Source organism: Melospiza georgiana, chromosome 20 (genome assembly GCF_028018845.1).
Source record: "Melospiza georgiana isolate bMelGeo1 chromosome 20, bMelGeo1.pri, whole genome shotgun sequence".
NCBI classification, from domain to species: domain Eukaryota; kingdom Metazoa; phylum Chordata; class Aves; order Passeriformes; family Passerellidae; genus Melospiza; species Melospiza georgiana.
This window is the reverse complement of record NC_080449.1, coordinates 9,633,009-9,659,785: the sequence shown is the minus strand read 5'-3', so window position 1 is coordinate 9,659,785 and position 26,777 is coordinate 9,633,009. Positions and strand designations below refer to the sequence as shown.

Sequence of the window (26,777 nt, the reverse complement as noted above, 5' to 3'; positions counted from 1 at the left end):
CTTTCTCTCTGTAGTTTGCTCTAGGTTGTATGGTTGCACCCTGGAAATGGGATGTCAGTCCCATTCAGGGAGCATAAAGGAAGAAAGAAAATCTCCCCGTTGCTGCCGCAGTGACAGCGAGTGAGAGCCCGAGCAGGAAGATGTCGGCAGTCGCCTCAGCCATCCAGGCTCCTCAGGGCCCCGTCAATCCCCCGCCTCCAGAGGTGACAAATCCCAACAAACCTGGCAGGAAAACCAACCAGCTGCAATATATGCAAAATGTTGTGGTGAAGACCTTGTGGAAGCATCAGTTTGCTTGGCCTTTCTACCAGCCTGTTGATGCAATTAAACTCAATTTGCCGGTACGTTTCTGTTGTCTTCTCACCATAGAAAGCTTTGTGGTGGTCAGGTCGGTTTTGGGATTGCTTAGAGGGGAAATATCAGTGTTGGGATTGCTTAGAGGTGAAATATCAGTGCCCTGGGGTTGCTTAGACGGGAAATATCAGTGCCCTGGGGTTGCTTAGAGGGGAAATATCAGTGTTGGGATTGCTTAGAGGGGGAATATCAGTGCTGGGATTGCTTAGAGGGGAAATATCAGTGTTGGGGTTGCTTAGAGGTGAAATATCAGTGCCCTGGGATTGCTTAGAGGTGAAATATCAGTGCCCTGGGGTTGCTTAGAGGGGGAATATCAGTGCTGGGATTGCTTAGAGGGGAAATATCAGTGCCCTGGGGTTGCTTAGAGGGGAAATATCAGTGTTGGGATTGCTAAGAGGGGAAATATCAGTGCCTGGGATTGGCTAGAGGAGAAATATCAGTGCCTGGGGTTGCTTAGAGGGGAAATACCAGTTTTGGAATTGCTTAGAGGGGAAATATCAGCCTGATGGGCTCAGCCAGTGGCTTCATGAGCAGCAAGAGAGGCTTTGGTGCTCTAATCCAGAACAAGAAAATGACACTGCACAGCCCTGCAGCATCCCCTAATCACAGCCTCTGCAGGTGCTCCAGACCAGCCCATGGAGAAACTGGGTTAACAGGTGGAAATCTTTTAAAGGCCAAAGTGCTCTTAAAATTGGAGACTGAAACTTTGAGCATAGTTTTAGGCAGCCCTGATAAACTTCTGTGAGTGCCAGAGGCAGCCTTTTAAAAAGGGAGGCAGAAATGCTGATTCCCAGACTGGAGGTTGTGTGTTTTGGAGACAGGTTCATAATAATGCTAAGACTAAAAAGATACAAATTAGAAAATAAATTAATATATATTTACATTTACAATTTCCACAAAATTTGGTGGGGTGTTTTTTAGGAGGGGGGATGAGAAGAAATCAGGGGTTAGAGGGAGATGTGAGCAAAACTGAATCAGAAGATGTAACATCTTCCCTGGTTTTCCAACAGGATTATCACAAAATAATTAAAAACCCCATGGACATGGGGACGATCAAGAAGCGCCTGGAACACAACTATTACTGGAGTGCCAGTGAATGTATGCAGGATTTCAACACCATGTTTACAAACTGTTACATTTATAACAAGGTAAAAAACCCAGAAAAGCCTTTAGAAAACACCCACCTACCCCATTATTGTGCAGGTTTTGAGCAGGGCCGGCTCTGCGCCCTCCTTGCAAGGATTTGAAATGCCACTAATTGCAACCATGTTACTTGAAATGCACAAAGCTGTCTTTGTGCTGCCTCTTTCTTCCCCCAGACTAGCTACAATGGCAAATATGCCTTTTAATTATAGGTAGATTTCTGTTTTGGGGTTATGCAGCAAGTTTTTATTCCTTTTGTTGTCAGTTAGGAGTTTTCTGGGATGAGCTGCACTTAATGCAGTGCTCTGCAGGTGTTTTGAGGTGCTTTAATGCTGTGTGTTAGACTGATACTAAATGCTATCTGTTAGCAGCAGAAAGGAGTTCAAGAATTGTAACTCTTCTTTGACTGTCTCCATAAATATGTTCATACTTACACACATTTAAATTCCTTTATTATTATTATTATTATTATTATTTTGGGTTTGGCTCATTTGCTGTTTTGTTAGGTTGTTAAAATTCTTTGTGTTCTGTTTTCTCCAGTCATTTGTCATCATAGACCCAGACTGGAGAACAGCTGAAACAAACAAATTAATTCGTTTGAGCCACAGAATGTGTATTTAGCCTCTTCCCTTGGACCTGCTGGCAAGCAGGGAAGGACAGCTCATCCGTTCCAGTTTGCTGCTTCCACACTGCTGCACTGGATACTGGTTTATCAGGCTCCTTCTGAACTCCTGCTCATTCTCTGGATGCAGCACACTTAGGGGCTGTAATTATTGCATGCTAGAGCAGAATAGAAGAGCAGGAGAGTGGCAGGAGGAGGGAGAAGAGCTAATCTGTTTATTGTCAGCGTTTGAATACCATAATTTATTTGAAGGGCCTCAGTGTTTTCTAAGCCCGGTCTTCACAGATATGTGAACGATACAACAAAGGCTCATATTCTTCTTTGTGCAGCCCACAGATGACATTGTCCTCATGGCCCAAGCCCTGGAGAAGATATTTCTGCAGAAGGTTGCCCAGATGCCTCAGGAGGAGGTGGAGTTGCTACCCCCAGTTCCCAAAGGCAAAGGTCGCAAGCCCTCAGCGGGCACACAGAGCACAGGTAGGGATCCATGCAGGGACAGGGGATGTTGGGAGCTGTTCCTGAGGCCTGGGACACCTCCTGAGCTGCTGGACTCTGCAGATGGTGGAGAGGCTGGGAAGGGAGAGCGTGGTCTCACAGTTAAACCAGTGGGGAGGAAGGTGGGAGATGTCTGGGGATGCTCACTCAGGGTTTCAGGGCTCGTCAAGGCCACCCTGCATTTGTCACACCAATCTTGCCATCTGTGATTTGCCCATCCAGGCAGCACTTCAGGGAGGGAAGGCATTGCTGTTGCTTCTCTATGCAAAAAAACAACCCAAGATGTTCATAAATGCCAGTTTGCTGCCAGTGCCAGAGCATGGCATGGAAAGTCTTTAGAGACTTGGGTTTACACGTGGGTCCTGGCAGAATTCTGGCACAGCAGAGACTTGGACTCAAATTCTGCTAATTCCCTAAACTCTGTATGTTTTCCTTTTGCACACATGGTTGCAACATCATAAAATTAAAGGATTTATTAAATCCCATTGCAAAAGGCTACATACACCATTGCATATCAGTGGAAATTAAGTTTAGTTCAGCTTACCTAAAATTGATTTTAAATGGATTTAGGACTAAAATGTCCAAGCGTGGTAAAACAGTTCATAAAGGACCTTGTGTGGGCTGAGTTAAATGATGAGAGTAATTTTTTTTTTCCTCTAAACAAGGTCTAATTGTTGCTCTGGGAAAGTCAATTGTTCCTCTGTTTTCCCACATTTCAGGTGCCAAATGGAGCTATAAATCTATCCAAGCTCAGAGAAATTAATGATGATGTATCTTTTTATCAAAGGATGTTGAAACATAGAAGGAGGATTGCTGTTTTGGTTATTTGATAGTAGGTTTGTCCCCCTTTATGTTAAACCACTAGGCAGGGTTTTGGCAGTGCAGGTGCCGCATCAGGGATGTCAGGATGCTTAAGCTCTACTGAGAATCATAAAATACAGAGTTGGAAGGTACCCACAGGAATCACTGAGCCCATCTCCTGTTCCTGCACAGCCCCAAGAATCCCACCCTGTGCACTGTGGCAAATCTGAAGCGCTTTGCACTCCTGGCTGCTCAGGTGGCTCAGGGCAGTGGTTGTTGCCATTTGCAGGGTGTGAACACCTCCCACTGTTCCATCTCCTGCTGTTCTCCTGAGCTCAGTGCAGCTCTGGGAGCATCCAAGGGGTCAAAGCTGTCCCAGAGCAACACTCAATGTGAAAAGCTGCGATTATTTTTCGTGTGGCTGACCGGTGTAACAGCACCGAGCAAATCCCACCGTGTCCTCTGTGCTCTCCCGGATCTCTCTGCCGAGTCCAGTTTGCTCCAGTACCCTCCCATCTGTACCCACCAGCGCCTTTCCCCTCTGGTCCGACAGGAGCGCAGCAAGCCGTGGCCGTGTCCTCCGTGTCCCCGCCGGCGCCGTTCCAGAGCGTCCCTCCAGCCGTGTCTCAGACGCCCGTCATCGCTGCCACCCCCGTGCCAACCATCACCGCCAATGTCCCGCCTGTCGCCGCCCCTGCCGCCGCCGCCCCGCCCCCGCCCGCCGCTCCGATCATGCCCGTGGTGCCTCCCACGCCCCCGGTCGTCAAGGTAAATGCGCTGCCAGCCCTCGCTGCTGGGTCACTGCTGCCCTGCTTTCATGCTGGGTGTTGGGGTGGAGAGGGGTGAGAACGGTTCTGCCACTTTTCACACAGTCCAGGCGAGGTGATGGCACCCGTGCTTGCTCCCGCTCAGTTCCAGCCTCTCCTTTCACAGCCTTCCCCTGTGCTGCTGCTCCAGGGCTCTTGGAATTCTCCCCATTTTACACCAAATAGCTCAAAGCATCTCTTCCCTCTGTAACTGAGCTCCTGATTTTACTGGGGCTGCTCCTTTAAGTTTTGCTGCCCAAAGCATCTCTTCCCTCTGTGACTGAGCTGATTTTACTGGGGCTGTTCATTTAAGGTTTGTATCTCAAAGCATCTCTTTCCACTTTGACTGAGCTCCTGATTTTACTGGGGCTGCTCCTTTAAGGTTTGGATCTCAAACTTACTGAGCTCCTGATTTTACTGGGGCTGTTCCTTGAAGATTTGTATCCCAAAGCATCTTTTCTCTCTCTAACTGAGCACCTGATTTTACTGGGGCTCTTCCTTTAAGGCTTGTATCTCAGAGCATCTCTTCCCACTCTGACTGAGCTCCTGATTTTACTGGGGCTGCTCCTTTAACATTTGCAGCCCAAAGCATCTCTTCCCTCTGTGCCTGAGCTCCTGATTTTACTGGGGCTGTTCCTTTAAGGTTTGCAGGCTCCAGCATTAGGAATGTTCCTCTCTGCTTTCAGCCAGTTCAAGACAAGCCTGTCACTCCAGTTGGAGGAGACTGATGTTGCCTGCAGCTTTTGGGTGCATTAGTTCTGTCTTCCTTACTGAGTAATCTTTTGGGAGTTGTCACTGGTGTTTTGCTATTTATTATGTTAATTTATGGGTAAATGAAGACATTACCTAAATAATTGAAATTCTCTTAGCAAGCTGTGAATTGCTTTAAAAATGATGAAAGCATAGCTCAGAGAAAGCTGGGGATCTTTTTATCTAAACTGTGGAATTAACTGCAACAGTTTTGGTTGTGAGGTTGCTTGGACCAGCAGAGGCACAGAATTCTTTTGGTTTTTAACCCAATAGTTTGGGAATTCCTAGAGAAATTGGCAGATCTTGCAGCTAGGCTCTCCTCCTGTCTCACATTTCAGTTTCTGTCCAAATAACTTGCTTCTGAGAATCAATTTTATTTTAAAACTCAAGGATGAACCCAGAAGTGAGTTTGCCAAATACACACTGCAAAATTAATTCTGCTTGGGATTTACTTAAGATTTCCCTTAGATTTCTCTAAGGAACTTCTTCCTCCCTATCTTCCTCTCCAGAGAAATAAATCCTTGATAGGAGCACGAGAGAGCTGAATGGACAGTCCCAGCTTGAATTTATGTGAGAGGGTTTGTTTGCTTAAGGCAAAATCTACCTTAGCACAGGCACTAAATACAGGGGAGTGAGGATTCGTGGGTCTTTGGTGATTAATATGCTTTGGTTCAGAACTTACAGCCTGATCCTGCCACTGGGGACTCAGACATGTGTTTAACTTACTGACACTTGCTCAGGCCCTATGCATCAGCTGAGCTGCAGTAATTGACTGGGTGCCCTCCTTTCCCTTGGCAAACACCAGGTAAGAGTCCTGGTTCCCTCTCAGGGAAATAACACATTTTACAGCATGGTTGGGCTTGGGTTGGAGCCATGCAAATGGTTGGTTACTGTGGCTCAGGTGATGTGCAGTGTTGGAGCCTCTAGTCACAAATCCCATTTATCCCAATGAAATAACTGGGGTTTTTTTCTGTCAGAGGACAGGCAAAACTAAGGATGAGTGAAATATGGGTCTCCTCAAGCCAGGTCTCATAATCTCTTGGAGATCTCTTTCACACCCAAGATAGCTCAGCTACCTTAGAAGGAATAAAATGAGCAGGATGGCTTCAGTGGTAGTGTTGGAAACAAAAAGCTTTTATTAAAAGGCAAAATAACAAAACTCTTTACAGAGAAAAACTGAGCCAGGTGCAAGAGATCCTTGCCCCTGGTAAACACCTCACAAAAGCAATTAGTTTCTTTGTTCGATTCTTTTTCTAGTAAATTGCTTTGGACAGAAGGCAAAAAGTCCTGCCTATTAGCTATCCTTAATTTTGAGGTGAAGCCCCCTCCAAGTCCTATGAGATGTCTTTTCACCTAATTGATGAGAGAAACTTGTGGGCTTATTTCCTTTTTAAGGGGACAGAGGATACTTTTGTCACTCCGTCACCAGAGTGACGCATTCCTATAGATGAGCTGTGCTAGGGTTTCTGCAGGCCATGTCCTCATGGAGCCTGTCCCTGTGCCGTTTCAGAAAAAGGGAGTGAAGAGGAAAGCAGACACCACCACGCCCACCACGTCTGCCATCACTGCCAGCAGGAGCGAGTCCCCCACGCCGCTGTCGGACCCCAAACAGGCCAAAATCATCGCGCGCAGGGAGAGCGGCGGCCGCCCCATCAAACCACCAAAGAAGGACCTGGAGGATGGAGAGGTCCCTCAGCACGCAGGGAAGAAAGGCAAACTCTCTGAGCACCTCAAGTACTGTGACAGCATCCTCAAGGAGATGCTCTCCAAGAAGCATGCAGCCTATGCATGGCCCTTTTACAAGCCCGTGGATGCAGAGGCTTTGGAATTACATGACTATCACGATATAATCAAACACCCCATGGATCTCAGTACTGTGAAAGTACGTCCTCATTTACCACCTCTTTTGGCAGGGGGTCCCTCTGCTTGCAGAGGACTGGCTCCTTTGTGGGAGGGGGAAGGGTGGAAACTGAACCTGTTTGGATATCAGCTGGATATTTTTATATTTTGTTTCCTTCCCTTCTCCCCTTTTTTGCCCTAACCTGGGACAGCTTTTTTTTTTTTTTTCTGCCCTGCAAAGCAAATGATGTCCACAAAATCCCCTCTCCTCTTTGTGGATAGTCCAGGTATTTAACTGGTGTTCTTAGGATTGTGTTGCACTCTGAGAAGAGGAGGTGCTTTATTTCATAGGATTCAATTGATGGTATCCCATTTCCATAAGCTGCTGCCTGCCTACTTGGTGGTGGCAGATTGGCTTACACTGAGCAATTCCAGCTGGGATGTGATGGTACTCAGGGAGATGTGTGCTGGTTTTGTGGTTCATACTTGTCTCCTCAAGAGTATGGTCCAATATTCTTGTTTTTCCCAGTAGGTTTGGAGGTTTGCTGAATCCCTCCATGAAGCAAAGCCATATCATTGTAGTTCCTATCTTCTTGTGAGCCAGACACTGCATTCTGTGTTGATGGAGGGGAGACTTCCATGGTGGCAGGAGGTGAAGATGTTTCTGGCTTTTACGGGCATTGCCAGAAGGGTTTTACTTCCACTGAGACAGCCTGGGATTGTCTGAATGCCCAGGTGACAGAAGGGCAGCTGTGGTTGTGATTCCTGTCATATTCCTTGGTAGATCCTGTGTGGTACCCAGGAGCAGCCTGTCACACTCTGATGTGCCATGCATCCATCCCAGGGGTCCTCTGGGTCTCCACACATACCTGCAGCCTGCTAGTTGAAGCCCCAGGTGATTGCAGGAAGATTAGAGATGGACAGAGTGAAATCCTGACCCTCTCAAATATTTCCATGTGTGCTTAGGTGATTTCTTATTGCAAGAGATTATTGTGCTGTGTTGTGAAAAATCTAAGTGCAAAGTTGTGATTTCTTGGGTTGATGATTTCTTCATGCTTAAGTCTCTTCAAGGTCCTGACTTCATTCTTTTAAAATTGTACACCTCTGCCCCTCTCTGGCAAGTGCAGGTGATATCCTCCCTCTGCACCTGACTGGGGTGGGGTAGAAAATTGGAGACAGGCTGATGGCAAACCCAGTGGAGTCTTTTACACCTAAACACTCTGGGTTTCTCATTCCACATGGTAGTATTTTTCTTAATTAAGTTGTTTGAAGTGCTGTCTGGTATTGGATTTTTATAGAGTGTTTTATTGTCATTGCTCTTGGCCTGCAGATCATGGTGCGACTTCTCAGAGATGCAGCTCATAATCTGTTCACTGTGTGGAACAGAAACCTGCCATTTGCAGGCACTGTCATTTTCCAGTGTCAGGGACTCTTTCTGTGGCTCTGAGAGGTTTTTAGATTTAATTCTGCCCAAGTGACAGTGGCTGTGATAAAGGAGCACATCTGAGGGCCTCCAAACTAACCTGGGAGGAATTATGAGAGAAAGTAAAACACAAGCATTGCTGCAGCTGTAACACATATTGTCTCTTATTTCTGTGGCTGTTAGGTTTGATTTTCCTCAGAGAATATCCTTCATGTCCAGGAGCATTTTTTTTTCCTGGCAGAAGTGTCTCCAGGAGGATTTGGAGGTTGCTTGCTCTGTGTGTGGTGCAGGAGGCAGGTTGGCTGTTGTGACTGTGCCAGGGGCAGAGTGATGTGCTGGAATTTTGTGCTGTAATGGGAACAGCTGCAGGGACAGGATCTGTGAGCTCATCTCCACCTCAGTTCTCTTTATCAGAGAAGGAAAGGGCAGAACTGCTTGGAGTAGGGAAGGGTGGAAGTGTGAGGAGAGAGAGGCAGCAGCTGTAATTCCCTGTGAGGAGGGGGATGCACTGAGGCTGCAGCTGCTGCCCTGTCCCCAGGCAGGCAGGGACCATTGCAGAACATCCCTGTCCCCCTCTGTGGGGCTGGGGGACCTCTTGTGCTCCATCCTCTGGCTGCCAGGTCCCAGCAGTGCCATGGATGTCTCTGCCTTGCTTTACTCAGTGGTGAGCAAGCAGCAAGCCTTGCTGTGCAGGATTTCCACAAGGAAATTCCACTTTTGCAATAAAGCCCTTCCTCCTGCGATGTAACTCTGCTCACCCCTTTTTTTTCCTGCAGTTTCAGAGCAGCTGAGTTCAAGGTCTTAAAAGTGAGGAGACATTCTTTGTGTCCTCTGTGGGCAGGACAAAACTTAGAGCAAGGGACACATCAGCCATAAGGAAACAAATTTATGAACAGTAAAGATGATTAAAACAATTGAGGGGGAAAATGAGATTGTCTGTGGGACAGAGGATGGGTGAGCTGCCCTGCCTGACTCCTGATTTCCAGTTGTACATATAACCACTTTTTTTATTTGTAAGCAGCTGGACATCTCCAAGTGTATTTATAACAAGATATTCCAACCCACCTATTTAAAGTGCTTTCCTTTCTTTTGTTAAACTAATTATTCTTTATAAGAAAACAAAACAAAAATCCACAGATTAAAAACTGTAGGGCTGGAAAACTGTTGAGTTTGGATGGAAAGCAAAGCCTCAGACACTGGAATGTATTTCATAGGCAATAATCAGGCCCTGAGTATGCCAAACAAATATAAAAAGGCCTTTCATGCAGTAAGATGTATTTTAAAATAAATGGGCCCTTTGGTTTGAATATATGTTTTGCTTTGGAATTGGTCTGAGAGCCTTTTCAGACAGGAGCACCACAAACCTATTTCCCTTTCTGCTTTTTTGTGCTGTGCCTTCCAGGCTGTCTCCTGGTTTATTCACCAGGAAAATGAGGTCTCCTGACAAAAGTTTGACAGATGTCTGGCTGCAGCATAGCAGGGAGCAAGGCTGCAGGGATGTCACCACCCTGCACCAGGTCCCTCAGAAGCTGAACTCCTGGAGGTGAAATTCTGCCCTTCTCACAACAAAAACAGCTCCAGGAGTCATTGCAGTGTTTTAGGACAGTTAGAAGGTCTATCACAGCTGTGAAATGTCTGTAGTTGTGTGAAAAATGGGAATTTTATTTGAGTTAAGAGTGGGTGACAGACTCTGAGCACCCCTGCTTGCTGTTGGGATGGGGATGTCTGTCCCCATCATGTCCCCAGCCTGTCTGTCAGTCACCCCTTCCCTTCTCTGGGCACACAGGTGCCCAAGACATACAAAAGGGAAGCCTGTAAGCACTTGGCAAATAGAGAATTTCTTTAAACCCAGGTCTTTTAAATGCAAATGAAACCTAGTGTTAGCTTCTGGTGCCTTTCAGCAGGAGTAATTGGAGCTAAGGTTTTATACATAGTAGTAATATATGCATCAAATCAATTAAGTGCTAGAAATGCTATAAACTGCTCTCCAAACCCAAGTCATTGAGTCCCAAACAGCAAGAGAAATGGCTGGAAGTGAGAGCTGAAAAATAAGAGAAAGGAACAAGGTACAAATATTTGACATTTATCCTCACTACTCTAGGAGATTACATAATGAGTAGGTTCATAAAGGGTGAAGCCTGTATCCATTTCTATCAGTTGGACTTTAAATGAAGCGTGGGAGTTGTAGTTTCACTGTAAATGCCTATTTTGCTGTAGGAACTGCAGAGCAAACCTCCTGCCCTCTGCTAGCAGGAAATCAGAGTTAGATTTTCATGATCTTTTCTGCCCTTTCAGGTTTACAAGGCAAATATATCCAAGCATATGTAGAAATACACACTTAGGTACTCCTGTAATTGGAACTTGCTTGCTGACTCTTGCCCTTTCCATCCATGATCCTTGTTTCTCTTAGTTCCTGATCCGTTTTTCTAAACTATTTTTCTAGTAATTTCTAAATGTTTTCTTGTAGAATGTGGACCCTGACAGATTTATATTCTACTACTTAGAAAACAAGGCCAATTTAGAATCTTAGTGTTTAAACTGCTATGAGATATCAACTTCTTTAGTTGCCTGGTGTTTGCTTGTTTTATAAAGCAGAAACTCTGAATGTTATTTAGGAACAAATAACCCATATTAAACTTCCATTCTCTTAGATGGGATTTTTGAGGCTCTTCTGAGCTTCTTGTGTCCTCCATGCAGTTGCTACAAATTCCTTTTGCTTATGGCTTTTCTTTCCCCTTTGGCTTGTTTGTTTGCAGAAAAAGATGGACAGTCGGGAATACCAGGATGCACAAGGTTTCGCAGCAGATATTCGGTTAATGTTCTCTAATTGTTACAAGTACAATCCTCCAGACCACGAGGTGGTGGCCATGGCCAGGAAGCTCCAGGTAAAGGTGTTGCCAAATGCATCTTGCAGAGTGTTCTTAGTTCAGCTACAAGGTGAGATCCAGGTGTGGATCTGCTCTTGGTACCAACAAGGGAGATTCTTGCAGCCCTTGTGGAAAGAGCCTCGTGCTCTCTGCAGGACTGTTGTGCTCTTCACATGGCATGGACCCAGTGCCATGTTCAGCTCCTAAAATATTACATTTAAAGTAATTGGAGGATTTTCTTGGGCTTTTCAGATAGGCAACCATATTTTGTATATTATTATTTACTTGTAGTACACCTGCCCCGATGTGTTTGAGACCAGAGTGAGCTGTTTGTGGCCGAGGCTCCTTTGGTCACCAATTTTCCTCCTTTTTGCAGGATGTCTTTGAGATGAGGTTTGCAAAAATGCCCGATGAGCCTGCAGAGGGCCCCCCTCCACCTCCCCCAACAGCCCCAGTGGTGAGCAAAAGCACAGAGAGCAGCCACAGCAGCGAGGAGAGCTCCTCAGACTCCGACAGCTCCGACTCCGAGGAGGAGCGGGCGACTCGGCTGGCCGAGCTCCAGGAGCAGGTACTGCACCATCCCAGCTGTGTGTCCTTGCATTAGACAGAGCACAGCAGCAGGAATTGTGTCCTGAAAAATCCCACCTAGGCTGGCATGCAGGGAAGCATCCCCAGCCTAAGGGGAAAAGCATTCAGCTGTGCAGTCAGTGCATGTTGGATGTAACAGTGATTTTCTTCAGGATGATTTTTCTCAGTGCTGATGCTCTCCTTCCTTCTGGGATCCCAGAGTATGAGCTGCTTGATTTTTGGCTTTAGGCTATACTTACACCTTGGGATGTAGAGGGAAGGCTTTGTGGAGGCAGCAGTTACCTTGCCTTGATGGTTTTTCCCATGTTTCCCCCCAGCTGAAAGCCGTCCATGAGCAGCTGGCTGCACTGTCCCAAGCGCCAGTGAACAAACCAAAGAAAAAAAAAGAGAAGAAGGAGAAAGAGAAGAAAAAGAAAGATAAAGAGAAGGAAAAAGAAAAGCACAAAGTCAAAGCTGAGGAGGAGAAGAAACCCAAGGTGGCTCAACCACCAAAACAAGCCCAACAGAAGAAAGCCCCAGCTAAGAAAGCGAACAGCACAACCACGGCTAACAGGTGAGAGCCTTGAGGGGAGAGCCAAGAGCTTCCAGCTCTGCCCCTAATTCCTGGGGAAGCTCAGTAGTTGTTAATTTGCTGCTGAATACTGTTCCCATTCCCAGACAGCTCCAGGGAGTCTTTAACTGGGAGCTGGCAGTGGAACCACTGTGTTTTTACTGTCCAGCTCTTTGAATCCCTGCCTGATTGCTCTCAGATAAGGTTTTGGGGGGGTTGCCTTTTGTGCAGCCACCAAGAACTTGCCATTTCATGGCTGCTCCCCTGCTGCTACTTGGGCTCATTGTCACACTTCACAGGGCTAAAATATAATAGGAACACAACAGCTGATCTCAGGCTGCTGAACTTTTTCAGCACTTGTGCTGCTGTTCCAGCCATCTGACAAGAGCTTCAAAGCCAAGAGCATGGGGATGTTTGTTACGAGGGAGTCGGTGGGGAAAAAAAAAAAAAAGAATTCATTGCTGTGTCCCCATGAATGTTTTCATGCTTGACAACCTCCCCAGGCAGCCCAAGAAAGGAGGCAAACAGGCATCTGCAACCTACGACTCGGATGAGGAGGAGGAAGGGCTGCCCATGACCTACGACGAGAAGCGACAGCTCAGCCTGGACATCAACCGCCTGCCCGGGGAGAAGCTGGGCAGGGTGGTTCACATCATCCAGTCCAGAGAACCCTCCCTCAGAGACTCCAATCCCGACGAGATTGAAATAGATTTTGAAACCTTGAAGCCCACAACGTTACGAGAACTGGAGAGATACGTGAAATCTTGTTTACAGAAAAAACAAAGGAAACCATTTTGTAAGTCAACCTCCCGGGGCACATGTTCCCCCCAGCAGCTCTTGGGCTCAGCTCTGGAGTCAGGGCATGTGTATTGAGATTCTCTTATCCACCTGGTGGGTATGTGGTGGCAGGAATTTTTAGAGATTCTTTTCTCCCAAGGAAATGTACAGAAACTTCCTGTTTTTCTCTGTTCTTTCTTCCCATGGTGTCCTGCTGCAGAGACCTGGAGAGCCAATGTGTTCCTCTGCAAGACCTGTGGGATGCCTTTATTACTTACCCAGGCTCTGGAAGGCCCTGTAAAGGTTTCAGTCTCATTGTGTCAGGTGTTACATGCATACATCTGGAAGGATCAGTTTCTTATCCTGAATAGTTTAGCATCTAATTAGGATGGAAACAAAAAACGTGGCTGGGATCCAAACCACCAAGGCAATAAATGATTTGCACAAGGTTACCTGGTTACCTCTGGATTCTGGGTGTGTCTGAGTTGTGTATTCACCCCAAAACTGCTCTTGCTGTGTGTCCTGATCACCACATTGGCCTCACCCTCTGTCAGTCCAGAGGGTGAATGTCAATCTGCTGCTGAGTGTGTGGTTCAGTGTGGGACAGACTTTAATTTGTCCACAAAGGGAATTCTTGCAGCCCCTGGAGAGTTTAGCTCCAGCTGGACAGCAGTAGGATCACTTACCTGAAGTGCTCCTGACCCTCTTGGTTAAGGGAGTTTTGCTTTTAAGATTATGACAAAAGCTACTCCTTGCTCTTGCAGAGCATCTCCATTCCTTCCTCAGGATTTTCAGGAAGGCCTAAGCAAAGCACAGACTTTGACCTTTCTTTTTGCTTTATTTTTTCCCCCTGAATCCTTCAGTGTTGGCCTAGCTCAGGAAAGGATTTTTCAGAACAGGAAGCATCCTTCAGTTTTGGAACCAGAGCACAGAGTAACACAGATAACCTCAGATATCCACTCTGTGAGCCTGGCATGCCTGAGCCTGGCTGGACTCCTGTGCTGAGTGTTCCCTCTTAGGACTGTGCTTTCCAGTTTTCTTTTTTTGTTGTTTTTTTTTTAAACAGCTCACAGAAATGTAGGTATTTCCTTGCTGGATCAGGCAAAATATCTGGCTCCTGTCTTGTGCTTCCAATCCTGGCCAACACCTGTGTTCAATTACTCCTCCTTTGGAGGAATATTTCCTTTCCTTGCCAGTGTGAGTGTTGCTGGTCCTTCTCACCCTTTCCATCCTGATGCAGTTACATTCCTGTTGTCTGCCAGCCTTTGCCTCAGTTGGTTTTTAATTTGCCTTTGTTTGTTTTGTTTTCTATTTAGAGCAACATAAACCACAGTAGATTCTTGCGTGAGGGGATCGGAAGTTTTAATGGCAGATGCTTTTCTCCTGACAACCTTTAATGGGACACTTTATTTTACAGGGCAGAAAACCCATGTAACAATTCTGTAATTACAAATCTGTAATTATTGACCATATAACTGGCTGGTAAGTAACCTGTAATGACAAGGTTATTAAATGGATATTTCTATCTTCTAAAATACTTTCCAGAAGATCTCTCTTAAAAAAAAAAAATTGCATGTTAACAGGATGGTGGTGATTTGATGAGCAAGGCAACTTCAGGTGTTGTCTTCTCTCTGGGATGTGTAGTTGCTGTGTGAGCACTGGATGTTGGCAGTGTCACTGCAGAGTGTGCACACAGATGTACATGCCCTGTAAAATAGTGATGTCCACTCTTTCCCCCTGCATCCCTTGCACTTTCAGAAACTCTGCCTTCCTCCCCCACAGCTGCCAGTGGCAAAAAGCAAGCAGCAAAGTCAAAAGAAGAGTTAGCTCAGGAAAAGAAGAAAGAACTAGAAAAACGGTTACAGGACGTCAGTGGGCAGCTAAACAACAACAAGAAGCCTGCAAAGAAAGGTAATGGCTTTGGCTTTATGGGAAAACAGCACCCCAAAAGTGAACAGATTTTGTCACAGGGTCAAAACCTCTGTCTTGGGTTGGTCCCTGTGACAGGAACCCTCAGGGAGTTCCCTCTGAGCTGCTGTGTGGGGCTGCCAGGTCTGGAGGCCAATTCCTCCTCCAGAGGGAACTCTTCCCTAGTGTGCAGCCCACACCACAGAGCTTCTAACACATGGGGTTAAAACAATCCCAGTCCCCCACATTGCTCAGGATGCTCCAAAAGGTTCCCCTGGTGCAAATAAAGCTTTCACCAGTGCTCAGAGGTGACACTGCCCCACAGCAGAGCTCCTCTGTGCATCCCAAACTTCCACAGTTTAGGGTAAATTTGGGAGAAAACTTCTGAAGGAGTTCTTCTAAAAATTAAATTTAATCAGCTTTTTTTTTAAAGCTGATTCAGGAGAATATTTATTTGGAGAAAAGTGGAAAAAACCTATTTATTTAATAAGCAAAGCATTTACTAGTACAAAAAATAAATATTATTAAACAATAAAACTTTTTGCTGTTTTAAAAAAGATTATAAATTCAGAAAGTCTCTTTTGTGGGCTGTAGCTGGACTTAATCTCTTATCAATCTTTTTGGTGTTGAAAATTCTGTGGCTTAGGCTTGGCTTGGTGGGCTACAGGTGTGAGCTGTAGGTCCTCTTTTGGGTGTTCAGTTTAGAGTAGGTTTAAACAGGTCTAAAGAAAAATAAAATCTACAGTTTAGGGAACTTTTCTGCTTCAGCTAGCTAAAAACTAACTAAAAGCAAAGGAGAGCTCTGTCTTGCTGTCTGTCTGTCTGTGGTGGTGTTCACAGGGGTCCCAGGAAGAGGGAAGAGACAAGGATCTGACTCCATGTTTCAGAAGGCTGATTTATTATTTTATGATATGTATTATACTAAAACTGTACTAAAAGAATAGAATGAAGGATTTAATCAGAAGGCTAGTTAGGAAAGGAATGGAATGATAATAAAATCATGTCTGACCAAGAGTCTGAGCCAGCTGACTGATTGGCCATTAATTAGAAACATCCAACATGGGCCAATCAGAGATGCACCTGTTGCATTCCACAGCAGCAGATAACCATTGTTTACATTTTGTTCCTGAGGCCTCTCAGCTTCTCAGGAGGAAAAATCCTAAGGAAAGGATTTTCCATAAAATATGTCTGTGACATCTGTCTGTCTGCAGACAGCGCAGTCCAGCAGCAGGAATGTGGAGGAGTGAGTGCAGTGTCTGAAACAAACTCCACACTGCATTTCTCTCCCACTTAGCTCTCAGAACCAGCCTTAAAGGTGCAAAACTTGTTATACAGCATGAAGAGAACAACTGGGGATTACCAGCATTGTTCAGCCAGCTCAGGGCTGTGGTGGTGTTCACAGGGCTCTGAGGATGAGGGAAGGGACGAGGATCTGAATCCATGTTTCAGTAGACTGATTTATGATATATATTATATTAAAATAAAGGCTGATTTATTATTTTATGATATATATATTATATTAAAACTATACTAAAAGGATAGAAGAAAGTATTTCATCAGAAGGCTAGCAAGGAATAGGAAGGAATGATAACAAAAGCTTGTGACTCTCAGAGTCAGAGCCAGCTGACTGTGACTGGCCATTAATTACAAACAACCACATGAGACCAATCACAGATGCACCTGTTGCATTCCACAGCAGCAGATAACCATTGTTTACATTTTGTTCCTGAGGCCTCTCAGCTTCTCAGGAGGAAAGGATTTTCCATAAAATGTCTGTGACACTGGGCAGCAGCGCTGCCACCCCGTGGGTCAAACTGGGCACAAAGGGGAACAACCCTGGTGTCCCCCAGCTCCCTGTGAGTAACCCATCCGTGCCTGTCCCCGCAGAGAAATCCGGCTCCACTCCCTCCGGAGGCCCCTCCCGGCTCAGCAGCAGCTCCTCCTCCGAGTCCGGGAGCAGCAGCTCCAGCGGCTCCAGCTCGGACAGCAGCGACTCGGAATGAGCAGGGACACACGGACACACCCCCAAACGGACACCCCTGCTCTGCAGTGTCCCCTCCTCCCCTCCTTACCCCTGCTCTCGGGCCACGGTGGTCAGGTTTTATCCCCTCTCTCTTTTCTCTGACTTGTTTTTTATTTTATTTTTTAACTCAGTGTTACAAAAGGTATTTTCCTTTTTTTTTTTGGGGGGGGGGGCTCTCTTTTAATAGGTCAAAGATCTTTGAGTGTGTGTGTGTGACTAGACTTTATGACAAATAGTTCCCTTTGCATAAAGTCTCTAAAATTTCCATTTATCTGGAGAAAATTGGTCGAAAATGGAAGAACTTTGAGCTCTTAGCAGGAGATAAATAGAAAATTCTGCAAGGTTTGTAGTACATTTCCCTCCCAGCCCTTCCCTCTCCCCAGAATATTCTCTTTTAATAAGCCTGCCTGGCTCACACAAGGTAAAAACCATCTTTTTTTAAAGAAATCTCTGTAAAATGGTACTGTATCTGAAAGATGTTAGCTTTTGAACTAGTTGGTGTATTTGTTATTAGCACTAGTATTCTTAATCTCCAAGTCTACAGTGTGATAAAAATGTCAGATGCTATCATCTTTTTACATAAAAACAACAAAAAAAAATCCAAAAAAATTCTCATGTACTGTGGATTGCTAACATGCTTTTTTTTTAAATCTTGCTAGAGGCATAGGCACCTGTTCAGGAAGGTCTTGAAGCATGAATTTAACTTATAAGCACACAAGCAATAGAAATTGGTTGCATTTCTTGGTTTTCCACTCAAAAGCTTCACTTTTCCTGGGGGTTCATTGGGAAGAAGGGAGCAAGGGACACACTCAAGTTTCTTGGGAATGTTATTTTTACCATTAAACAGATAATTTCCAGGAAATGGGGCGCTCTCTATGAAAGTTTCCATGGAATTGTCAGGAGGTTTTTTTTGGCCAGGAGTTGTCAGCTGGAGCCTGGAGTGATCCCTGCAGTGCCCAGCACGAGTCATGTGCCCATTGCTGGGCACATCTTGGGCATTTTCTCCATGACAAACACCTCAGGCTGGGCTTAAAATAAAGCAGCACTTGAGCTCCAGCTGAGGCTGAGCTGGCAGGGGAAGTGGAGAGGGATTATTCTGTGTGTGCTTGGGCTTTTTGCTTTTGAGTTTGCTTTGCTTTTCTCCCTTCTCCTCATAGGAGTGAGCTCCTAGAAAGGGGGAGTGCTCCTCCTGTGTCAGGCAGGGTTCAAGTTCCAGGCACTGAAATGTTTTACCTCAATGAAAACAAGAAAGAGGGGAGGGAGGAGAAAAAAAAAGCTAAATTTTTTAAAAGCTTGCTATTTTTTTAAAGCTTGCTATTTTTTTTAAAGCTTGCTATTTTTTTTCAGCCCAGCCTAACGTTTTGACCTGCGCTGCTGCAAATACACCCTGGTTTCAGTGTCCCTAATTTCATGTATATACCATGATTTTATTTATTAAACACTATTGGTCGTTTAAAATATAATAAAATCTAACAAAAGCAAAGCTGAGGTTTTGCAGGCCAGCAGACAGGAAGACTTTTAATGAGGTTTGAACCAGATTAAAACAAACAAACAAACAACAAAGCAAATAAAAATCCACAACTTTATTTATATACCTTGGACTTTCTACCTACAGGTGCTACAGTCCAGTCTCTCGTGTGTCTGGTGCTCTGTCATGTTTGGTGTGTTCATTTTTAGATTTTTTTCCTCTTCTTCTCACCCCAGCTCCCTTTTTTCCCGTTTTGTACAGATTTTGGAGACATACACTTCAATACAATTTTATTTTCTCAGTGGTCTTTTTTCCTCCCCTCTTTTTTTGTTTTGGTAGAACAATGGGGGTTTTATCCTTTTCTAATTCAATTTTAGGAAAACACCAATTCTACAATTACATCCAGTTTGTACTCTGAGGGGCAGAAGTTTTATTGTAAATTCTTTTTATTGTAAAGAAAAAAAAATACACAGAATTTAACAGAAAGTTCTGCCTTTCCATCTCCAGCACCAGCCCCTAAAACTGCCTCTCCCCTGTGGGGTAGCCCTAAAATTCACCTTCTGTGCTCTCCCAGTGGTGCAAATTGCTCCAGATTTTATTTTCCCTGCAGGTGAGTGGTCCTGGAGGCCCCTCAAGGCCAGCCCAGATTTCCTTTCACAGCAATTGATAGAAAAATGTTCTGATTTTTACTGAAATCCATGATTTTTCTTTTCCATTAACAATGGAGTTCTGCTTTTTATTCATGATTTTTCTTTTCCATTAACAATGGAGTTCAGTTCTGATTTTATTTTATTTTTTTTTTAAGTTCTGCCCTTACAAAACCTTCCCCCAGCCAGATCCTTGGTTATATATTTTCAGAATTTACTATGAGGAAATGTAATATTCACCTAATTAAGAGCTTGGGTTTCTTTTCAATGGGGTTGGGTTTCACCTGTGTTTCTCCTGTTGCCTGCAACTTGAATGATCAAAACCAAGGAATATTTTAAGGAATAATTGCAACCAATTCACTGCCATGGCTTTTGGATAAACAAACTCCCAATTTTCCCTTCCTGGGACCTTTTCCTGCCTGCTTGACCCTGAGCTGTGGTGGGGAGGACAAACTGGAGGCGACACAGAAAATCCTGGGAGTTTCAGCTCTGGAATCTCACCTGGAACAGCCCCTGGGACACACAGACATCCCTCAGGGGGCTGCCCCACCAGAATTCCTTGGAAAGCTGGAGCCTGAGGGTTGAGAACCAGGTGGGATGTGATGGGAGAAGGCGTGGAGGATCCTCCATCCTGCAGGAGGATCCCTGGAAAATCTGCCAAGGCCACCACGGAATGGGAACAATGTGCTGCACATCTCTGCTCCACCAGCTGCAACTTGGGCTTCCACTTCTTGGGAAACTTTGCACGGAAATGAGGTGTTCCCAACCAAATGGAGCAAGGAGAAATCCATTTTGGCATGACTGAGGGAAGAATTTGGTGACTCCTCCCTTCCAAATGCTGTCCTCACACTTTTGCATTCCCAGCTTGTTTGTAGTGCTCTTTATCCCCACCATGTCCATGGGGGTGCCTCTTGTACATCCTGAGTTTCTCCAGGAAAGAAAAGATGTTTCCAGTCCAGAGTAAGTAGCAGCAGTCCTCAATGAGTTGGGAACTGAAGCACCAGAGCATTTATTTAACTGGGTTTTATTGCATGACACGTCAGTCCAGATGTCACAAAATAACTTGGAAACCATCAAACACGCGACGTTTGAAGGACATTTTTAAACTTAAGAATAAAAAAGAAAAAAAAAATTAAAATTTTTATGGTAGAATTTTTCTTGAATGAACAAAGTTTAACTTTGTTTTCCAGGGGAAACTTCACTGAAATCAGTATGATTTCATATGTATGCATACACACAGAGTTTTATTGAAACTGCTTTTTTCGGACTAATTCCTGTTTTGACAAAATATCTGACCAGACCTTTCTCAATCAACCAGCATTACTGCACCTTTAAAAAAAAAAAAAAAACAAAAAACTTTGTGAACCTTTTCTCTGATTGTAAACTCAGCCTGTCTCGTGGCTCAGTGGGACCAGAGGGAGATCCCATCCCAGCGAGCGAAGGAGTCTCGGCTCTCTGCACACCAATTGTGTCATCCACACAACAAAACCATTGCAGTTCTTGTACTGGTGTGGTTTGAACCTTGCCTACCCCAGGGCTGGTGAGTGTGGGAGTGATGTTTCAGGGCTGTGTCACTGCTGGCAGGGTGGTGACCCCCAAACACACACAGACATTTCTGTGTGTGGAAATCCACAGCTGAGTTCCCCCTGAGCTCTCTTCCCTCTTCTCTGTGTGGTAGAAGCAGACTGCAGTTACCTAATCTAGTTCTTTCTCTGCTTTGGGGACTTTTAGAGCAGTTTTTAATTCTGGTTTTTTTCCTTGTTTTGAAAGGAATGATTTTTTTTTTTAAAAGCCGGGGTTGGAGCTGAGGGGAAGGGATCGGGGCATGACAAAGACAAACCACAACCTTTTTAGTACTGGATTTTAAATTCTCAGTCTCTTCTCAACCCTGAGCAGTTACCACTAGGGCTAACTGTGGGCAGGCTCTGCATCAGTAAAGAGAAATTTAGGATTCCTTACACAGCAGCGTTATCTTGCTTTGAGCTGCATTTTGTAAAGAAAATGGTATTTGCATATCTTTCTAAAATGTCATTTTTAAAAAAATAAATTAAACCACCAGCTAGGATTTGACACAGGCCACTTAGAACACAGCCCTGATACTGGCATAACCAATCCAGAAAGATTTGTTGTTGTATTTTTTTGTTTTGTTATTTTGGGGTTTTTTTAATATTTAAAAATAAAAAAGAAATTGTTACTTTTCTGTATGATGTGCATGCAAATTTACCGTAACTCTTTTTCTTAAAACTTTTTAGTGCCATTTCTAGTATATTCCTGTAAATGTCAGTTATTGAAAAGAAATGAGTCAATGTAAGTAGTTTAGCTTGTTTATTGCAAATTGCTGGCCTCAAACAAAACAGAATTAAAAAAAAAGAGTTAGAAAGTAATCTTTGATGTTACTGGTAATCACGGACCCTGGTCCTGGGGCATTCGTTTTGTTTTCATAATAAAAAGAAAAATTGTTTGGTGTGTGCAGTTTGATCCCATCTTTTCCCCTCTCCTCATCTTTTCCAGGTGTGGACTGGGCAGTGCCAGGAGCCAAACCCCAGGGTGTTGAGTCCTGGAGTAATTTGGGAGTTGTTTTGGGGAATGTCAGAGTGGGGCAGCTCTGCGGTGTCTGAATCACAGCTCAGTACCTGCAATAAAACTCCTTTAAATCCCCTTTTTTTGGTGAGGGAAACTCAGCTGCTCCCATGTCCCAGAGCAGCCAAGGAAGGGCTTGAGCTCTTCCCTGCAGGGTCTTAAATTCTGTGAGAATTGCTCCTGATTGAGGTAAGTTGGACTGAAAAGAAATCAAATTTCACTTCTTGGAAGGCTCCAGGAGCTGCAGGAAGCAGAGGGACTTTGTGAGCTCAGGGTGACCTGGAAGGGGGGCCTGGAGCAGCTGTGCCAGTGCCAGCACAGTCCTGGCATTGCTGTGTGGGGGCCAGGAGCTATTTTGGTCACCACAGAGGGCTGGGGTTGGTTTTGCTGTTTGCTTTTTGTGTGTGAGGTGGGGTTAGCACAGCCAGGCTGCCCCAAGGTTAATCTTTGTCTAACCCTGTTCCTGCTCACTGCCCCTCCAAGGCTTCAGCAAAGCTCTGCTCCTGTAGCAGGGACACTCCCAGGGGCTGTTTGTCCATCTGTCCCTTAAACAGTCTCCTGTGAGGCAGGTGAGGATGTTCCTGAGGCATTTGCAGGTGAGTTATTACTGGGGGCAGCCAGCAGAGCTGTTTCTTCAGGCTGGGAGGAGGCTGAGGACACACAGGACACAAAGTTCAACTCTCACTGCTCATGCCTTGAATCCTGGGGCTGCCAGAGGGACATTGAGGGGCTGCAATGAGTCCAGAGCTGGGGAAGGCTGTGGAAAGTGTCCTGTGAGGAGCAGGTGAGAGATCCTGGAGGAAAAGGAGGCTCAGGGGAGATCTCCTTGCTCTCCACAGCTGCCTAAACCAAGGTTGTGACGTGGGGTTTGGTCACTGCCAGGACAAGAGGGAACAGCTCAAGCTGCATCAGGGCAGGTTCAGGTTGGACAGCAGCAGCAATTCCTCTGAGGAAAGGGTGCTCAGGCATTGCCACAGGCTGCTCAGGGAGCTTTGGGGTCCCCATCCCTGGAGGTGCCCAAGGAAGCGCTGGATGTGGCACTCAGGGACAAGGTGGGGATTTGGCACAGGCTGGATGTGACAATCTCTGAGGTCTTTTCCATAATTCCCTCACTCAGTGTGACATCCAGAGCTTATCCTGACAGTGCTGCTGGCCTTGGGGAGCTGGAGGAGCCTCCCACAGCACCCAGCCCAGTGGTGTGGCTTGGGAACCCCACCAGTGACTGAGGGGATTCCTCCCTCCCAAAAGGAAAATGCCAAAAGCTGTCACCTGTGCCGGGGGGAAAAAGAGCCACTCCCAAAGCTGCATTCAAATCATTTTAATGCACTTTATCAAAGAGGCTACAACAGTGTTTGAAACAAGTGCATCACCACCACACAGCTGGCTCACAGAACAGCCACAGCAGCCATCCACAGCCCTGCTGTGACCAGTGACACACAGAAATGGAAAACTACAGTCACATTCACAGAGATGGAAGGACAACTCATCCTCTTCTTCCTGCACTGTCACATCCAGCCTCCATCCTGGAAGAATTTATGCACATTCTTACGGGTTTAGTCTTGTTCTGTAAAATAACTGAATTTTGGTTTACCAGCCACGTTAACAAAAAGAGACTGATTATACCCAAAATAAGCATCTTCCTCACTAAAATTAAAAAGAAAATAAAGTGTTGCATTTCTTTTTCTATAAGAAAAGAAAAATGAACAGCTGGTTTGGGGGATGTGCTGTTCCTTAAAACTCCCAGAGTTCACGTGCTCCCCAGGGCTGGCCTGGAACCCACCTCCCTCTCCAGGTGAATCCACCTGCCGTTCCCAGGGGAGCTCAGGGCCCAGCCCCCGGCTTGCTGGAGTGAATAATCTCCCTGTTCACTCAGCCAGGAGCTGGAGGCCCAGGTGGGTCACACATCCCTGGCACTGCTCCCCCAGCACCCTGCCAAGCCTCGCTGGCTTTGTGGATCTCATTGCACTCGCTTGAAAAAACATTTATTCACTGGGTTGTTTCTCCTGCAGAGCTAGTCCTGACAAAAGCAAGAGGGTTATTTGTGTGCAGAGCAATGCACAGGTCTGCAAAGCAGCGAGGTTTAAATCTATGAGCACACACACACACACACACAAGGTATCAAACACCAACACATGCAGAAATAGTGCTTTAAAAAAACAACCAGCTGCCTATTGTTTGCAGTGCTATGGAGCAGGGCTGAGTACACCAAACCTCTATGATTTCACTCTAGGACAGGTGTGTTCTGCTCAGGACATTGAGTTCAGCAAGGTTGAGTGTCTGTGTGTTTGTTTGTAGCATTTCACCCACACGGGAGAGGTGGAAGAGATTCTTCATTGTATTAAAAAAAATAAATTAAATAAAGTGCTTGAAAACAACACAAAGGAGGTTTTAGATAAATAGAACAGAATTAATGAGTGTGCCTAATAATAGGCAGGTAAATAATCCATCCTGAAGCTGACATCAAATGCTGATTTGCCTGGAGCTAAGCCTGTGCCCAGGCACTGCTGGGTTGCACACATGGCCTAGGCAGGACAGAAAGGGCAGAACCCTGAAGAATTTCCATGCTGAACCCTGGGTACATAATTCACACCCCTGGAAGTGGTAGTTCTGTGTTTAACAAAGATTCAGGTGCTTGCTGGGCTGAGTTCCTCAGCGTGATCTTGCCTTGAGCAAGTCAGGATTCAGCAGAAACTTAAACCTGAAAGCAGCAGCCTCTGTGCCCGAGCAGGGCAGTGCTTCTCCCTCCTAAAATCCTCCAGTTAATCGTAACAATCCCAGACACAACTTCTACAATACATGCACCAAACCTACAATCCAACCTGAACTAGAAGTCAAACCCTTCCAAGCTACTGCATGCATTAAAACTCGAATGCAAAGCAAACTCCAGTGGCCTCTTTCCTCCTGCAGCCCATCCCAGGAGTGGCTCTGGGCTCTGCAGGAGTTTCCTCACGTCCCTTAGGACATGTGTGTATTTACAGGGGTTTCCTGCTGTTGATTTCCTGGGCCTGTCCCTCCCTTTCAGGTGGGTCTGAAAGGAGTCAGCTCCCCTGACTCCACAGCTCCTGTTATTTGCATGAGGGAAATCAGAGAGGGCCCTTGGCTTTGCATGAAACCTCCAGCACACATTTCCTACCAGGTGTTTTGAAGGCTTGAATTAAATTCTCAACACATTCTCTCCCTGTTCCCACAGTGAACCACTCCATTCCCTGGCTGGGCGAGACCACTTCAGGGCAGCAATTAAAGACAGACAGGCCAAACAGAACAAGTAATGGCCAGATGGTTTTGGAGATCAACTTCTTAAAACCCCAGCCTTGATGGGAACAGATCTGTGCTCCTGTGTCCCACCAGCATTCCCAGAGCTCTGGAAATGCCCCAGGACTGGCCAGGAAGGGTGGCTGGGGATGGTGCCCAAGTGCCAGCGGTGTTTCTCAGGGCACACGAGCCACTTAGAAACAACACATGGTCCAGCACAGCCCCTGCCAAGATGCTGGGCAGCAACAGCCTTGAGAGCTCCCCAGCAAGGCCGAGTTTGCTGTACACACGCAGAATGGGAGTCCATAAACAGCAAAACCAAACACAAACAATCAAATTCAGCCTTCCTGCAGCGCTGCTTCCTGCGCAGGGCCGTGAGAGGGTGGTGCACACCCACCTCCCCCAGCTCCGCTTCCTCTCCACGTGTGGATTCCCGGGGGGAATTACATAATAGCACAGAACTTGGACTGGCCCGTGTCCCTGGGCACATCCAGCTTGTTTTTGTCCCGCACCAGGATGGCCTCGTTGCCGTACTGCGAGTACCACATGCTCCTGCTGCGGCTCAGGTACGTGTTGGGGGGAGCCGACTCCAGCTTCTGCTGCTGCTGCTGCCAGATGAGCAGGGACGTGTCCCTGTACCTGAGGCGGGCGTAGCCCTCGGACAGGGCTTTCTCGGGCAGGGGAACCCTCCCGTTCATCACCGGCTCGCTCATCTGCCCCAGCAGAGCTCCACCTGCAGGGGCTCCTTCCCGAAATGATCCCCGCGGGGTCTGTCCAGGGCGATGGCTGCTGCTTGGAGGGAGGTGTTCTCAAGGCAGAACATCCCAGGGCGCAGCTCTCGGGATCCACGAGCTGCTGGCACCGCTCAGGAGACAGAACAAGGCCTTAAAATCCCAGCAGGCAGCCTGGCCTTGCTTAAAAACCCCTCCAGGGCTTCTGAGAGCTCACCCAGCGCTGCTACTGCAGGGCGCTCCATGCTGGGCAGGGCCCACACGTGCTGTTTGTTGTCAGTCCGCGCAGCTCCTCCATAGGTGCGAGCGGCCAGGCCCGGATGAGCTGAATTCCCTGGAGAACGGCTCCCAGAGCTGTCGGAGGTCCGAGATTCCCAGGCCTGTGTTCGGCCTCTCCCCGCGGATGGACGGAGCCCGCACGTCACGAGATGCAGGGATGCAGGAGATGCAGGAGAAGATGCTCGGCCCCGCTTGCGGTACCCAAGCTGGGCAGGAGAGGGGCACTGCCGGCACCTCCGGACGGCACCTGCGGGGCACAGAGCGTCACCCAAGGGGCTGCCCCGGGGGTCCCCGCCCTGCCACCCTCCCGCTCCGTGCCCCCCATTTCCCAGCGCCCCCGCGGGTGTCCCGCACCCCCCGGCCCTGCCCGCCCCGAGCCGGGGGTCCCGCACCGCCCCCCGAGGGCTCCCCGCGCCCCCCGGCCCTGCCCCGGCCCCACCGTGCTGCGCTGCCCGCCTCGGCCCGGCCCGGCCCGGCTCGGCTCAGCTCGGCCCGGCCGGCGCAGGCTCCGCCCGCCGTGATGCGCTCGGGAGGAGCCACGGCCGGGGCGGGGGCAGCGGGGAGGGAGCGGGGGGCGGCACAGCCCGAGGGGGGCGGGGGAAGGCAGAGGGTACCCCAGGGTGGGTGCGGGGATATGGGCGGTGATGTTGGGAGCCCCAGTTTGGATACGGGGCTCCGGGATGGCAGCGGGGTACCCGAGTGGGGGATGTGGGTCTGGAGATGGCAGTGGGGCTCCCCAAGGTGGGCTTGTGGTCCGGAGAGGGAATGGGGTACCCCAGTGGGGTGAGTGGGGCCAGGGATAGCAGTGGGGTACCCGAGTGGGGTGTGTGGGTCCGGGATAGCAGTGGGGCCCCCCAGGGTGGATTTGTGGGTC

At 47.0% G+C, this 26,777-nt stretch overlaps 2 protein-coding genes across 2 annotated transcripts in view; one reads left to right on the top strand and one right to left on the bottom strand.

Annotated features, from left to right (window-relative positions):
- BRD3 (bromodomain containing 3) overlaps positions 1-22,600 on the top strand; it is a 39,001-nt gene extending 16,401 nt beyond the window's left edge. Inside the window, exons 2-12 of the mRNA XM_058037982.1 lie at positions 15-341; positions 1,365-1,502; positions 2,449-2,596; positions 3,969-4,183; positions 6,482-6,853; positions 10,990-11,118; positions 11,477-11,668; positions 12,006-12,241; positions 12,742-13,034; positions 14,798-14,926; positions 16,811-22,600. Of these exons, the coding sequence (XP_057893965.1) occupies positions 141-341; positions 1,365-1,502; positions 2,449-2,596; positions 3,969-4,183; positions 6,482-6,853; positions 10,990-11,118; positions 11,477-11,668; positions 12,006-12,241; positions 12,742-13,034; positions 14,798-14,926; positions 16,811-16,926 (2,169 nt within the window). The 5' untranslated portion in view covers positions 15-140 and the 3' untranslated portion in view covers positions 16,927-22,600. The remainder of the gene's footprint in view (positions 1-14; positions 342-1,364; positions 1,503-2,448; positions 2,597-3,968; positions 4,184-6,481; positions 6,854-10,989; positions 11,119-11,476; positions 11,669-12,005; positions 12,242-12,741; positions 13,035-14,797; positions 14,927-16,810) is intronic.
- Positions 22,601-22,946: 346 nt separating this feature from the next.
- Positions 22,947-26,415, bottom strand: BRD3OS (BRD3 opposite strand). Its single transcript, XM_058037983.1, has 2 exons — positions 26,343-26,415; positions 22,947-26,150 (listed from the first exon to the last, which is right to left on the bottom strand). Exon 2 carries the CDS (start codon positions 25,604-25,606, stop codon positions 25,337-25,339), a length of 270 nt encoding a protein of 89 aa, XP_057893966.1. The 5' UTR covers positions 25,607-26,150; positions 26,343-26,415; the 3' UTR covers positions 22,947-25,336.
- Positions 26,416-26,777: the final 362 nt, after the last annotated feature.